The 13,978-nt window shown below is 43.8% G+C and overlaps 1 protein-coding gene across 1 annotated transcript in view; it reads left to right on the forward strand.

Annotated features, from left to right (window-relative positions):
• LOC124605895 (gamma-aminobutyric acid receptor alpha-like) overlaps window positions 1-13,978 on the forward strand; it is a 352,032-nt gene that overhangs the window by 321,611 nt on the left and 16,443 nt on the right. The window contains exon 11 of the mRNA XM_047137842.1: window positions 3,729-3,866. Coding sequence (XP_046993798.1) covers window positions 3,729-3,866 — 138 coding nt within the window. The remainder of the gene's footprint in view (window positions 1-3,728; window positions 3,867-13,978) is intronic.

Genomic DNA, 13,978 nt, shown 5'->3' on the forward strand with positions numbered 1-13,978 from the left:
TCTGGTAGTTTCAGAACCGAACTGTGACATTTCATATAAAGTTTTCATCAAAATTTTTATATGATCAAGGGATACTCAGGAATGGTAAGTTTGATAGGTGCCACTTTGGCATCCTTGAGCAATTGCTTATGATGTAATTTTATGCTGGATTTTGAAATGTTCCAAAGAATAGGGAAAATAATTAATTATTCCTTAGTAAAAAATAATAAGATTTGTAAATTTTGTGAGTTTACAGTTTTACAATACAACTACTTTTCATTTTCCTACATAAGAAGGTTATTGCAATGTTATATGTCAGACATGAAAATTTTTTTTGGCGAAGATGAAATAATATGTCAAAATACTGCCATCACTGTGTTTTGTTTAGTGTTAAATCTTTTGCACATTTTGTTTTGGTGCCAGTCAAAATTTTCCTCACGTGTGTCAACATGTGAAATATTCTCTATCATCGTCAACAACACTTTCATCACTGCAGACGCAGTCCACGCTACTCTTGATGGCTGTGAAAATATTCATTCATGTCTCTGTCGACGCACATTATCAATGTGTAGTGCAAGATGAATTATTACACTTTCAACTGCAGCAATTTCACTCAGATATCAAATAACTACATGCAGTTAAATGCATCAGTTGAGGGAGAACTCAGGACTCGTTCTATTTACGGGGTTCCACTGAAACATTGTAGAAAGCGATAACTGCTCTGGCGATTTCCAGTAAGTGACTTGCAAGTAAACACGTTTTGTGTAGTTTTGTAAGACTTTATCTGATGGTGCAAATACCTTCCAGTTACAAGACATTTCTCTTTTGGTCGTAAACAGATGGTGTCGTAGCTGAATCATTGATTCACATGGTGTACCGTTATACAAAAGTGAAGAAAAGTTGACATCCAGTTTTCATTATATGATGATAGTCAATGCAAATCTTGTCTAGAAATTTCGAGCCAAGTTCTTCATGCCTCTGATACAAGGTCCATGCAGCAGTATTTGAGGAATAGGAAAGAGACAGAATCACATCCTATTAAAGCATGAGCTGGAAGTGTCACTCAGATAATTAGCATTTGATTTAATGTCAGCTGTCTTTCCGTCAAATCTCTTCATAGTAAAAGTAACAGGAAGTGCTCGTTTCCAGTAAATGTGTAGTATTAAAGCAAACACGTCAATATCTTCACTAACGAATTGGATGATCTTACCACATTGGAAAATCACGTGTAGAGAATAGGAAAGTAGTGTTAACATAAGCTTTCTCATGGGCGAATGGTGACTAACTTCTTCTTATTCACAAAATGTGCTTGATTACCTCAATATTCGATGGTGCATAGCAAGTCAATAAGCTGTTACTTATTTCAGATGCTGTTTAAAACAGTATTTGTGTAACAGCACCAGCTGATAAGCGTCTTTCTCGTTCATGGCGTTTGATAGATGGAATAACATAAGGATCAGAAACAAGGGTATGTGCTGTGGTCTCCTTTCATAACATTTGACATGATGAAGTGGTGGAGGGGAACGTAAAACCCAGTTCGCCATTTCATATGATACATCAAAGCATTGATACAAATGAACTGAGCGCCTGGAGAATTAGCTACTGCAGTAATGACAACACGTTTCTTTAGTCGAACTGTTATTACTGCATTCATCAGTTAATGACAATGGAACTGCAGACAGTTCATATTTAATAACGGCTAACGAAGTCATCTCCCTTTGTTGAGAGATAACTATTAAGTGAGCATGTGTCTTCCTCGCATCCCAATTTTTTCAATCGCAATGCTTTTCTTCGTTGTAGCCAAAATTGTTACTTCTTTATGAATCCCGTCGTAAAGGCCAGTAAGTAATTTATTCTGTCACCAATAGCTATCAAATCGTGAAAAATTACTCATTTATCAGCTTTCTGGTCAGTGACCATTTTGACTGTAGTATCTTGTTCAACTAACAAGGGATGCATGGGTTATGAAAGATCGAATTGTATTTTCTTTTTGTCATGGGCGTCTAACATTCGTCTACGATTTCGTATTTCTTTATGAGAAGTTACTGTTGTTCATCTCGATGTTTCAAGCATTATGTTCACTGACATGCACACTTCATTGCCCGTGTGCTGTCAAAGAACCCATCCAGCTGTCTGACCAGCAGACAGCGTCTTTTCTACAACACCCTCTTTCACATTCCCATAGCGGATGTAAGTCTGTTCACCAAACTGGTCAAGAGATACACAATTCCAAAACCCAGGTTTGTATCAACTTACAGGTGCTCCTTCTCATATAAAAATTTTCATGTCCTCTGGCACTCTATTTTCCATTTCTAGTACGTGAACTGTCAAATAACTTGTATAATTCTAGTGGCTGGCTGCAAGAAACTATGGATGGATACGTTTTAAGCAAGGCATTTGCAACAACCAGTCCCCTTCTCTGCGCAATATTATGAAGAGATGGATGAATATCACAAGATAAATTTGTAGGATTATATCTAATTGTCTCGAATGTTTTCTAAAGTTTAAACACATTAGAAAGATCAGCAGTGACGAAAGTACGAAAAAAAGCTCCCACTACCATATGTAAGCCTCTACTGCTCTTAGACATACTTTGCCTGACAACATATTGGGAACACACGTATGTGGAAAAAAGCTCAAGTCTATATAATTTTCCTGGGGAATCTGAATCTTCGACACAAAATAAAAAGTGCAGTTTCAGATTTTAAAGTTGCCCACCCCCACTCCGCACCTAACAGGGGAGGGGTGTTGGTGAGGGGGGCGGAATGGAGAAATGTCTTTTTCCCACTATGAGTCTAACACATTCTATGAGTCACTTTCTTTGATACAATGCGTAATTGTCGAGGTATTTCAATGTCTACAGTAAAAGTTACCGCACCATATATTATGTAATAAGACAAAATATATGATGTCATAAAAATATATGCTCCAGAGTGTCAAAGTGGCACCCGCCAGAATATGAATTCATTCATGTTACCTAACATCTGGAAAAAAAACAAAAAACAAGTTTATAGCAAACGTCACGATGTCACTAATTTCCCTATCGATCATTGCTGGACTGTAAGGGAAACTATACATTTTACTATCGTATATATTTGTTTTAATTATTAGGTATAAAATGTTCATTGTACCATGCAGTCCTCAGAAAAAATAAAACTATATCCTGGTACACTGTATAAATAGTATGAAACAAGCTGCTACATATCAAAAATTGTTTTCTATATCAAAAAAGTTGAAGGAAATCACTTGTCAAGAGGAAGAGTTGGTTTTTTATGTAGACCGCAGTCCCCGATCCTTCTAACGTTAACAGATTTATCCCTCTGTGATACAATATGGTCAGTGCCTTCATGAAAAAAATGTTTCCGATAGCCTACAGAGTCATGATTGTCCCCAGGAGTGCACTTCTTTGCCCGAAGGAAATCGGCCACTTATGTCTTCCTCCAGGGCTCCAAAAATACCAAAATATGGAAACCGCATGTGGAGCGATAGAGACTGCGTCGAGCATGTGTAAGGGCGTGCTAGCGAAACTTTTGCAGCGTAGTCGAAACAATTTTTGGCAACATATTGGCACTAAACTGGTAGACTATTTAAATAAACTAAACTATGATGGAGACTATGCATCCATAAATTTATTTATAACTGTTTATTTGGAAGTTATCATGTGTGTTGAGCACTTGTTGCTGTGAACGATGACGCACCTTGTTTCCTGCCGCTGCTGAGCCGTTGTCGCCGTGCTGTCTCGCCCTCAGTTCGCCGTGGTGCACTACTTCACCAAGTACGGCTCTGGGGAGTGCTACTTCAGCTCCGACCTCAGCTCCGTCTCCAGCTCCGACGACGAGGACGAGGACACGTGGTCGGCGCGGCGCAGGCGCACCATCGAGCTGCCGGTAAGAATCACCCCAGTACATGCACGCTTGCTCATGTGCTGCTATTATAGATTAACACCTGGGAAAAGGGTTCTATACCTAGTTCATATACTGCTGAATACATTCTGACGGGGCAAAAATGCTACATACACTCCCATGGACAAGGTCACTTCATTGACAGCTGAGGTGACGGGTATTTCCTTATTGTAGGAGTATATGATGACAAATTCAGACCAAATGAAACACATATGTCACAGTAAAGGGTGGTCAGTCAATAGCGTCAATACACAGCTACCAGCACCCACCACACCCACACCGCTTTGGTGGCAATGCAGGCGTGTATTCTCGCATGTGAACTATCATAAAGATGCAAAATAGCGTCCTGTGATAGACTGTGCCAAGCATCTTGCAACTTTTGTTGCATTTCGGCAGTGGTTCTTCCAGGCCCAGGAGAACGAATAAGTTCCTGCTTCATCACTTCCCATATGTGCTAAACTGGCGAGAGAAATGGTGATTTTGCTGATCAGGACAGTTGTTGTACACCACGAAGATGATCTTCGGCCGCAGCAGCCGTATGTGGACGCAGACTGTCTTGTCCCAACATTTGGAACCTGTGTGTGGTAGGTGAATGCGCTTTGGATTTGGCAGCTCACCAGGTCTACGCTATACATGGACTTCCCTCACTCGCGTACAGACAGAAAATGCTCTCAGCACTGAAGACAACACAGCGCCATTCCACTCTCCACTTGACTGTTTCACAACACATAAGTAACCGTGCTTGGTCGTGTCGTACTGTCAATGGAAATTTGCGGGAAGGACTACGGGACCAAATTGCTGAGGCCATCGGTCCCAAGGCTTACGCACTACTTAATGTAACTTAAAATAACTTACGCTAAGTACAACACACACACCCATGCCCGAGGGGGGACTCGAATCTCCGATGGGGGGGGGGGGGGGGGGTAGTCCGCGCGAACCGTGCAACACGCCTAAGACTGAACGGCTACCTCGCGCGGCCTACTGTCAATGGTAGGCTGGCCAGAAGCAGACGCGATCTCAGTCCCACCGCAGGCACACTGTTCCCAATGGTCCCTATCCACACATCAGGTGTGACACATATCTGGTTTTCGTTCTTGGGTGAAGTGCTACTAGCTCAGGGTGAGTAGGTCTTGACGTGCGCCTGTACTACGCAATTGTCCAGAACACGTCTACGGATGTGGCAATGTCCCACACACCAGTGTTGAAAGCAGTTGCACATCACTGGCACATTGTGCTCTATATGGAGATCAATTTATCGATATGTCCATCCAGCTTCCCGCAGGTTCACATTGCAACTCTGTTCAGTAGGCTGAAGCAGTTCAGCACGAGTAGGCACTCGTTGGTGGGGGCGCGGCTGTACCCTTGAATGAATGTTTCGTGCGCTGTGACTTGTAAACGCATCACTGGGCCGATCTCCTTTCAGGACACCATAAATGCAGAACTGTACTGCATCTGCATTCTGCAGCCCTTCCTAGGTAAACTGAATCAGGACGAGATTGAGAATGCCTGGTTCCAGCAGGATGGGGCGACTGCACACAACGCCTACAAGGCGATGAACTTTTTAAAGGACATCTTCGGTGACCGCATCACCTCTCGAGGAATCTGGTTCACCCGACATGGCTCCACCGGATAACATTCTATGGGGTACCTTGCAGGGAAAGGCCTATGAAGGCAATCCGCACACCACAGAAAAACTTCAAGCTGCACTGACACATCGCATTTCGAACATCACTACCGATGTTCTGCACAACGCCTTCAAGATCGTGCAGAAACGTGGGCAACTGTGGCTTCAAGTACAAGGGGATCACTTCCAGCATCTCTTATAACTTCCATAACTTTAATACGGCAAGTTATGAACTGCATAGTTACGTAGTGAACACCCTGTATATATAGTTCCTTACCCATGGATGCTACCGCACCTCGATGGAACATATAACTCAGTCAATTTTGTGCAGTTCCTCGGGGACATTCTTCGCGTTTCAGGATGAAGCGAAGAGTTAAGTTCTGCCCCACGATGCTTATCAGGATAGCAACGGTATTCCACTCAACCGCTCGATTTCGAAATTCCCCACTACGAGCCAGTACTCTTTCCCTCGTAGCAAAATATTACTTTCGGCTCGAGACACAAGTCCACCCTTAATAGGAGTCTTTACCTTTTCTTTTATTTTCTTGTTAATTAAACCAGTAATATGAGTCCTTATCTTTTACTTTATTTTCCTGTTTATTAAACCAGGTCTCTATGTGGGTTATTCGTAGTTTTAGAACTCGCAATTCCGCACCATGGCATGGTTCCGCGGCTACACTGTCCGTTGGAAAATGTCCGTCCTCTCGGGAGAAGGAGGGGGGCGGGGGATAGGGATAGTGGGTGGCGGTGAAAAAATTGCCTGTCCGTCCAGAAGCGGCTTTTTCCAGAAGAACACCTCTAAAATCCGCTGCCCTGATGTGAGCCGGAAATTGTTCTCGTCAGACTCCTGCCATAGCTGGCTACGTCTGCCCCAAGCACGGACCACGATTTAGCAACCTGGTAACCTCCCCTCTGTTTTTGTTTCTTAGACCAGCTTCACCTCCCTCTCTATTATATCTACGCATTACCAAAACTATGTACCCACAAACTGTTATCCAACTTAAACTCGTACACTCACCTTTGACTAAACAGAACCAAATTTGAACTGAACTGTCTCTGACCTGAAAACAGCTCGTCTTTGTATTAAATGCGCAACGAAAGTGAAACAATTATCTAGGCCTAATCAAAATTTCCATCTGCCTCGCATCTTGACAACATTTTTGCAGATTTATCGATAGCACAACAGGAAACAGCAAGCAGGAAATGACTAAACTAGCTTTCTGTTTCGAAATAAATATTCAAACTGTTGCTTGCAGCAGTGCAAAATGATAAACAGTGGGATCAGGAGAGTAACTATTCCCATGAAATGATATTCCAAGCCAACGATTTCAGATTGAAGTATGTGTTCAAAAAATTTGAGTAAAACTTTGCGTGATCTTCGCACATAACATTGATCTGAACAATACAATGCTTAACAAAGTGAACAATGATTTAAAAAGGGTACGATGTTAACTTAGAATTTCTATAGAAATCAAACAGCTTAATCAATTAATATGTTAATGCATGACTCGGGAAAGTGGGATGGTCTTTCCCACAGATATGAGCATGTTAACTAGCTGACAATAATCATTCATAGCTGCGCATTGCTGCAGTCTTACCTCAAACTTCTTCTCTTAAAAAGTAATAACATTATACAAAATTTTGTATCTTTTTCCCTTTCTAATATATAAATCTCATTCATACTTGCTGTCCTGTTCGATCAATTTTTTTTCATCTAACATATACAATCACAAGTCAGCACAGCTCTACTGAATACTCTTCAATTAAGAATGTATCAGATTGCGCAGAGCAAAGACTGTGTTACGATAAAACCAAAGATTATGTAACAGTAACGAAACTTGTTCTCTCTCTGATGTGCACATCCATACATACAAAAATAAAAAAAATACATGACCACCTTACAACCTTAGTCCACCTACTGTGACGGCAATGTAAAAAGGCCCTATATACACTATGTGATCACAAGTATCCGGACACCACCAAAAACAGACGATTTTCATATTAGGTGCATTGCGCTGCCACCTACTGCCAGGTACTCCTTTATCAGTGACCTCAGCAGTCATTAGACTTCGTTAGGGAGCAGAATGGGGCGCTCCGACGAACTCACGGACTTTGAACGTGGTCAGGTGATTGGGTGCCACTTGTGTGATACGTCTGTACGCAAGATTTCCACACTCATAAACATCCGTAGGTCCACCGTTTCCGATGTGATAGTGAAGTGGAAACGTGTGACAGAGACCGCCGACAGTTGAAGAGGGACGTAATATGTAACAGGCAGACATCTATCCAGACCATCACACAGGAATTCCAAACTGCATCATGATCCTGTGCAAGTACTATGACAATTAGGCGGGAGGTGAGATAACAGATGTCATGGTCGAGCGGCTGCTCATAAGCCACACATCACGCCGGTAAATGCCAAACGACGCCTCGCTTGGTGTAAGTAGCGTAAACATTGGACGATTGAACGGAGGAAAACCGTCGTTTGAAGTGACGAATCACGGTACGCAATGTGGCGATTCGATTGCAGGGTGTAGGTATGGCGAATGCCCCGTGAACGTTATCTGCCAGCGTGTTTAGTGCCAACAGGAAAATTTGGAGGCGGTAGTGTTATGGTGTGGTCGTGTTTTTCAAGGAGGGGGCTTGCACACCTTGTTGTTTTGCGTGGCACTATCACAACACAGGCCTACATTGATGTTTTAAGCACCTTCTTCTCACCTTCTTAAGCAACTTGAAGAGCAATTCGGGGATGGCGATTGCATCTTTCAACACGATCGAGCACCTGTTCTTAATGCGCGGCCTGTTGTGGAGTGGTTGCACGAAAATAACATCCCTGTAATGGTCTGGCATGCCCAGAGACCTGATATGAGTCCTACAGAACACCTTTGCGACGTTTTGGAACGTCAACTTGGTGTCAGGTCTTAACGACCGACATCACTACCTTTCCTCAGTGCAGCACTCCGTGAAGATTGGCTGCCATTCGCTAAGAAACCCTCCAGCTCCTGACTGAACGGATGCCTGCGAGAGTGGAAACTGTCATCAAGGCTAAGGGGGGGGGGGGGGGCAACACCATATTAATTTACAGCCTTACCGATGGAAGGCCGCACGAACTTAAAAGTCATTTTCAACCAGGTGTCCAGATCCTTTTGATCACATAGTGTATGTGTCAGCTATTACGTTGTTACTCTAGCGCGAATGACACAATGGGGGACGCTAAAGTATTAAGAGTTTACCCTGTTTTGATCAGTCACCACGTATAGTGTAACACGTTTAGGTCATTTTCAGATCTCACTAAACAGTCACTTTCTTTGTCCCACCATTGGCATTCATGAGATCTTGTCGATTTTATGTGCTGTGAAAAGACGCGAAATTGCTTCGTGCTCTGTACTGAAAAATAGGCTCGTAAAACTGTTAGAATGTGGCTTTTTCCCGTTTCATTCACTCATGGATCGAGGGAAAAATGACAGTTTAAGTACCTCTGTGTGCGCTGCAAGTCAAGTAACCTTCTCCTCTCCATCCCTATGGTATCGGTTCGTAGCAGCTGGTAGTACTCGTATATTCCTAGAGTCCTCAATCAAAGCCGGTTCGTGAAACCTTGTAAGTGGGCTTTCTTTGGCTGGTTTACGGCTGTCTTCCAGAGAGTGTCAGTTCAGTTTCCCCAGCACTTCTGTGACACTCTGCCACTAGTCCCAGCAAACCTGTCAGTATTTGTACTGCCCTTCCCTCTACACGTTCAATATTCCCTGTTATTCTTATTTGATATTGGTCCGACATACTTGAGCAGCATTCTAGGATGGTTCACAGAATTATTTGTAAGCAGTCTGCTATGGCGAATGATTGCATTTCCGTAGCATTCTGCGCTTAATCTCTTCCAGGTGGTTTTTGATAAAAAGAAGATCTGTCACTACTAATACGGTAGATCTACATCGAAGATTCTGTGTCCAGTTTGTTAGGTACGCAGAATTAAAAACAGAAAAGACGCGAACTGCCTGTTCTTGGGATTACCGTATTTTACGGACTATAAGAGGCACCTTAATTTTTAATCGTGTTTTTTTATGATATTTTTCCCATTTTTATTATTAATGTACGGAGCAAGATTTTAAAAATTTCTTAGTATATAAAAACGAACACCTTTAAAATCCCTAAAAAGCGTCATCCTAACTCTCTTCTTCTTCCTCTTCGTTGTTATCGTTGTCCTCTTCATACGTAAGATAGTCTTCACTGCCATTGCGAGCATTACTTACGCCGCACTTCTTCAAAGATTTAACAATTATGTCTTCTCTGACTATTGACCACGACTGTTTTATTCACTGACACACTTGTTCGACTGCAGGTTGTTTTAAATCTACCTTCATGTTGAGTGTTCATCCATCATTTACTTGTTCCATTCCTCTCTCATATAAAACTGACAGTTGAATCCAGTGTAGCCAGAGAGAGATAAGTTTCCCGGGGCATCGAATATATGGCTATTTTTAAGACCGGAGGAAATTTTAAATCTAGTAATGCAGATTTTTATATTAATCTTTTATGAATTTCTGTGGCAATTTTTCGAAGAAAAAGTCCGCCTTATAGTCCATAAAACACGATATTTATGTTATATTTTACGCAGGTAACACGTCCTGTGACTGCTGGAGGTTTTTATGCTGCTGTTTCTCTTTCCCTTTCCAATTGAGCTGTTGCAAGGCCTACTAAGGAGTTTTGCCTTATTGTCACTCTCATCACACACTATTTTCCTACTGTTGTTCGATTTATTTAAGAGGATTTCATCATTGGGGGTCGTGCAGTAGCTGGAATGATGCCACTTTTGTCTCTGCTCCTCTTATACAGGATAATCCAGTGACGATGTTACGAATTTTCAGGGATGATGGAGAAGGGTAAATGTATCAATGTGAGGCAAGAGACGGTGTCCGAAATCTAAACAGTCAAAGGTTGAAAGTGAAAAACGTTCTTATACCTCTGACAATGGAATACACGTATCGGTATTGTTGTTGCTAAGATTGTAGAGTAGTCAGTAGTTTCAGAGGCAATAGTATGGATCAGAACAAGGTAAAAATGTCTAGTAAACATTGGCTCTAAAAAGGGCAGTTAAGGAGCCGTCAACACTTGTTCATCTTCGCTTCTGTGAAACACTTCTCTTCTACTGAATAAGTGCCCTTAGTTCTTAAGGTATGCATTTTAGAGCTCACAATTACCGGACAGTTTTTTCTTGTTTCGGTTCGTACAACTCCTCTAAAAATGTGGAAGCCGAGGAGCGTTCAGTGGAAGAGTCGTGTTTCGCAGTATCGAAGATGAACAACTTTTCATAGCACCTAAGGTATGCGTTTTACAAGGCAATGTTTTTCTTATTTCTGAAAGTTGCCTACCTTACAGTCCAAGCAGTAGTAGTACCAGTAAGTGTGTTACACTGTCAGAGGTAACTTTCGACTCGGACGTTTCCGGACCAGCGTTGGCCCTTACCCTTCTCCGTCATTCCTGAAAATCTGTAACATAATCACAGAGCCATCCTGTGTACTTTCCTCACCGCGTCACATACCATTCCAACGCGACCACGCGCCTTTCGGTGTCCCGGTGGACAACGGTCATACTCCCTTGGCCCATGAGTGTATTTCTTGTGCGGACCTAAAGTGTCCTATAAACACATTATCAATAGGTCGTACCCCGTGGCAGTATTAAGATTTTAGTAAGGTTTCCCCAGTTAATCAGGCAAATATCAGAACTGGAGATCCCCAACATATACTGAACTGAGAATAGCTTTGTTGCACTCCCAGCTCATTGTGATTTGCTGATGAGAATTGAAAGTTGCACGACAGCCAGACGTTACCACATGAGAAGGACACGAACGAAATGAATCGCCCCCAGCCACTAATGCCAGCTCTACAAACAGGGACTCTCCCTTCTCGCTGCAATAGCTCCTCAGTTGGATTCCTTTCCCCAGATTATTGGATATCGAGCCTGAGACTTATGTGTCAGTCGACCACTACACCACAAACTCGGTTTACAGTACTTTGCTACCTGCATTCTTTTTCTTTTCTTTTCCCATGGAACGTCACACAGACCCAGGGATGGACTGTGTGGGGATACAGTACTGGCTGGACAAGAATGTGGCAGCGTTGCTGAAGTATCAGTGCTCCATTCAGCTCTAATCATTCGCTAAACGCGAGTGAAAACGGTAATAACACAATAACCAGCAGTTTCGAGCAAGAATCTCCAACATAAAAGAACCATGTGTCAAGAACTGGATTACTGTGAAGTGGTCAAACAGCGCATCCCGTCGTGGGGCTAGGAAACGAACAGCGACTAACCAACTGCCTGCCCTGAGCGTACCTGAACTATCGGATTCGTCTTTCACTACGGATTTGGCGTTGCCTTCACAATCACGATGGTGTGCACCAGGCGCGATGGCAGATTAATGACGGGAGGTTGTAGCACAACTGTACTTAAACAAAAGTCGACTACAAACTCAATTAAATACTGTTAGAAATATAATAAAAACAGTCTACCACATAAAATATTTTATTTTAGAGACTGTTACAGGTTTCTATCACTATCTGTTGATTCTCAACCGTTACATGCTCTCGAAACGGAGTAACACGAGACTTATTAGAGGACACATGAAGATCAACAAACAGTAAAGAAATATACACAACTACAACATAATCAAAAGAAGAGACACCCTTGCTGATTGTCGGAGCTGTTGGTATTGAGCCATTGAGCACTAGCTATTCTAGGGTGGTATGAAGAGACGTCGCATATGCAGCGAGAGCTCCGCCCACAGTTTCCACTATTATGTCAGTGACAGTCAACTGCCGTTAAATACGAGTAAATTCAGTAGAAATAAAATTGTAATATGACAAATTTGGCCCACGACCACAGTCATTTAATTATAAAACTAGACTTTTGTGAAATAAGTAAAAGAACAAGTAAAAGACAGGTAATAAATAAATAAACTACACTCCTGGAAATTGAAATAAGAACACCGTGAATTCATTGTCCCAGGAAGGGGAAACTTTATTGACACATTCCTGGGGTCAGATACATCACATGATCACACTGACAGAACCACAGGCACATAGACACAGGCAACAGAGCATGCACAATGTCGGCACTAGTACAGTGTATATCCACCTTTCGCAGCAATGCAGGCTGCTATTCTCCCATGGAGACGATCGTAGAGATGCTGGATGTAGTCCTGTGGAACGGCTTGCCATGCCATTTCCACCTGGCACCTCAGTTGGACCAGCGTTCGTGCTGGACGTGCAGACCGCGTGAGACGACGCTTCATCCAGTCCCAAACATGCTCAATGGGGGACAGATCCGGAGATCTTGCTGGCCAGGGTAGTTGACTTACACCTTCTAGAGCACGTTGGGTGGCACGGGATACATGCGGACGTGCATTGTCCTGTTGGAACAGCAAGTTCCCTTGCCGGTCTAGGAATGAGAGAACGATGGGTTCGATGACGGTTTCGATGTACCGTGCACTATTTAGTGTCCCCTCGACGATCACCAGTGGTGTACGGCCAGTGTAGGAGATCGCTCCCCACACCATGATGCCGGGTGTTGGCCCTTTGTGCCTCGGACGTATGCAGTCCTGATTGTGGCGCTCACCTGCACGGCGCCAAACACGCATACGACCATCATTGGCACCAAGGCAGAAGCGACTCTCATCGCTGAAGACGACACGTCTCCATTCGTCCCTCCATTCACGCTGTCGCGACACCACTGGAGGCGGGCTGCACGATGTTGGGGCGTGAGCGGAAGACGGCCTAACGGTGTGCGGGACCGTAGCCCAGCTTCATGGAGACGGTTGCGAATGGTCCTCACCGATACCACAGGAGCAACAGTGTCCCTAATTTGCTGGGAAGTGGCGGTGCGGTCCCCTACGGCACTGCGTAGGATCCTACGGTCTTGGCGTGCATCCGTGCGTCGCTGCGGTCCGGTCCCAGGTCGACGGGCACGTGCACCTTCCGCCGACCACTGGCGACAACATCGATGTACTGTGGAGACCTCACGCCCCACGTGTTGAGCAATTCGGCGGTACGTCCACCCGGCCTCCCGCATGCCCACTATACGCCCTCGCTCAAAGTCCGTCAACTGCACATACGGTTCACGTTCACGCTGTCGCGGCATGCTACCAGTGTTAAAGACTGCGATAGAGCTCCATATGCCACGGCAAACTGGCTGACACTGACGGCGGCGGTGCACAAATGCTGCGCAGCTAGCGCCATTCGACGGCCAACACCGCGGTTCCTGGTGTGTCCGCTGTGCCGTGCGTGTGATCATTGCTTGTACAGCCCTCTCGCAGTGTCCGGAGCAAGTATGGTGGGTCTGACACACCGGTGTCAATGTGTCCTTTTTTCCATTCCCAGGAGTGTATTAACATTCGAACTAGACCCAAAGTGGGGATTCGTGCTTGACGTAACCATGGCAACATTATGAAGATCGATATGTACTGACAGCGGCCTTGCCGCAGTGG

The sequence above is a fragment of the Schistocerca americana genome, chromosome 3 (assembly GCF_021461395.2).
Source record: "Schistocerca americana isolate TAMUIC-IGC-003095 chromosome 3, iqSchAmer2.1, whole genome shotgun sequence".
Classification (NCBI taxonomy): Eukaryota; Metazoa; Arthropoda; class Insecta; order Orthoptera; family Acrididae; genus Schistocerca; species Schistocerca americana.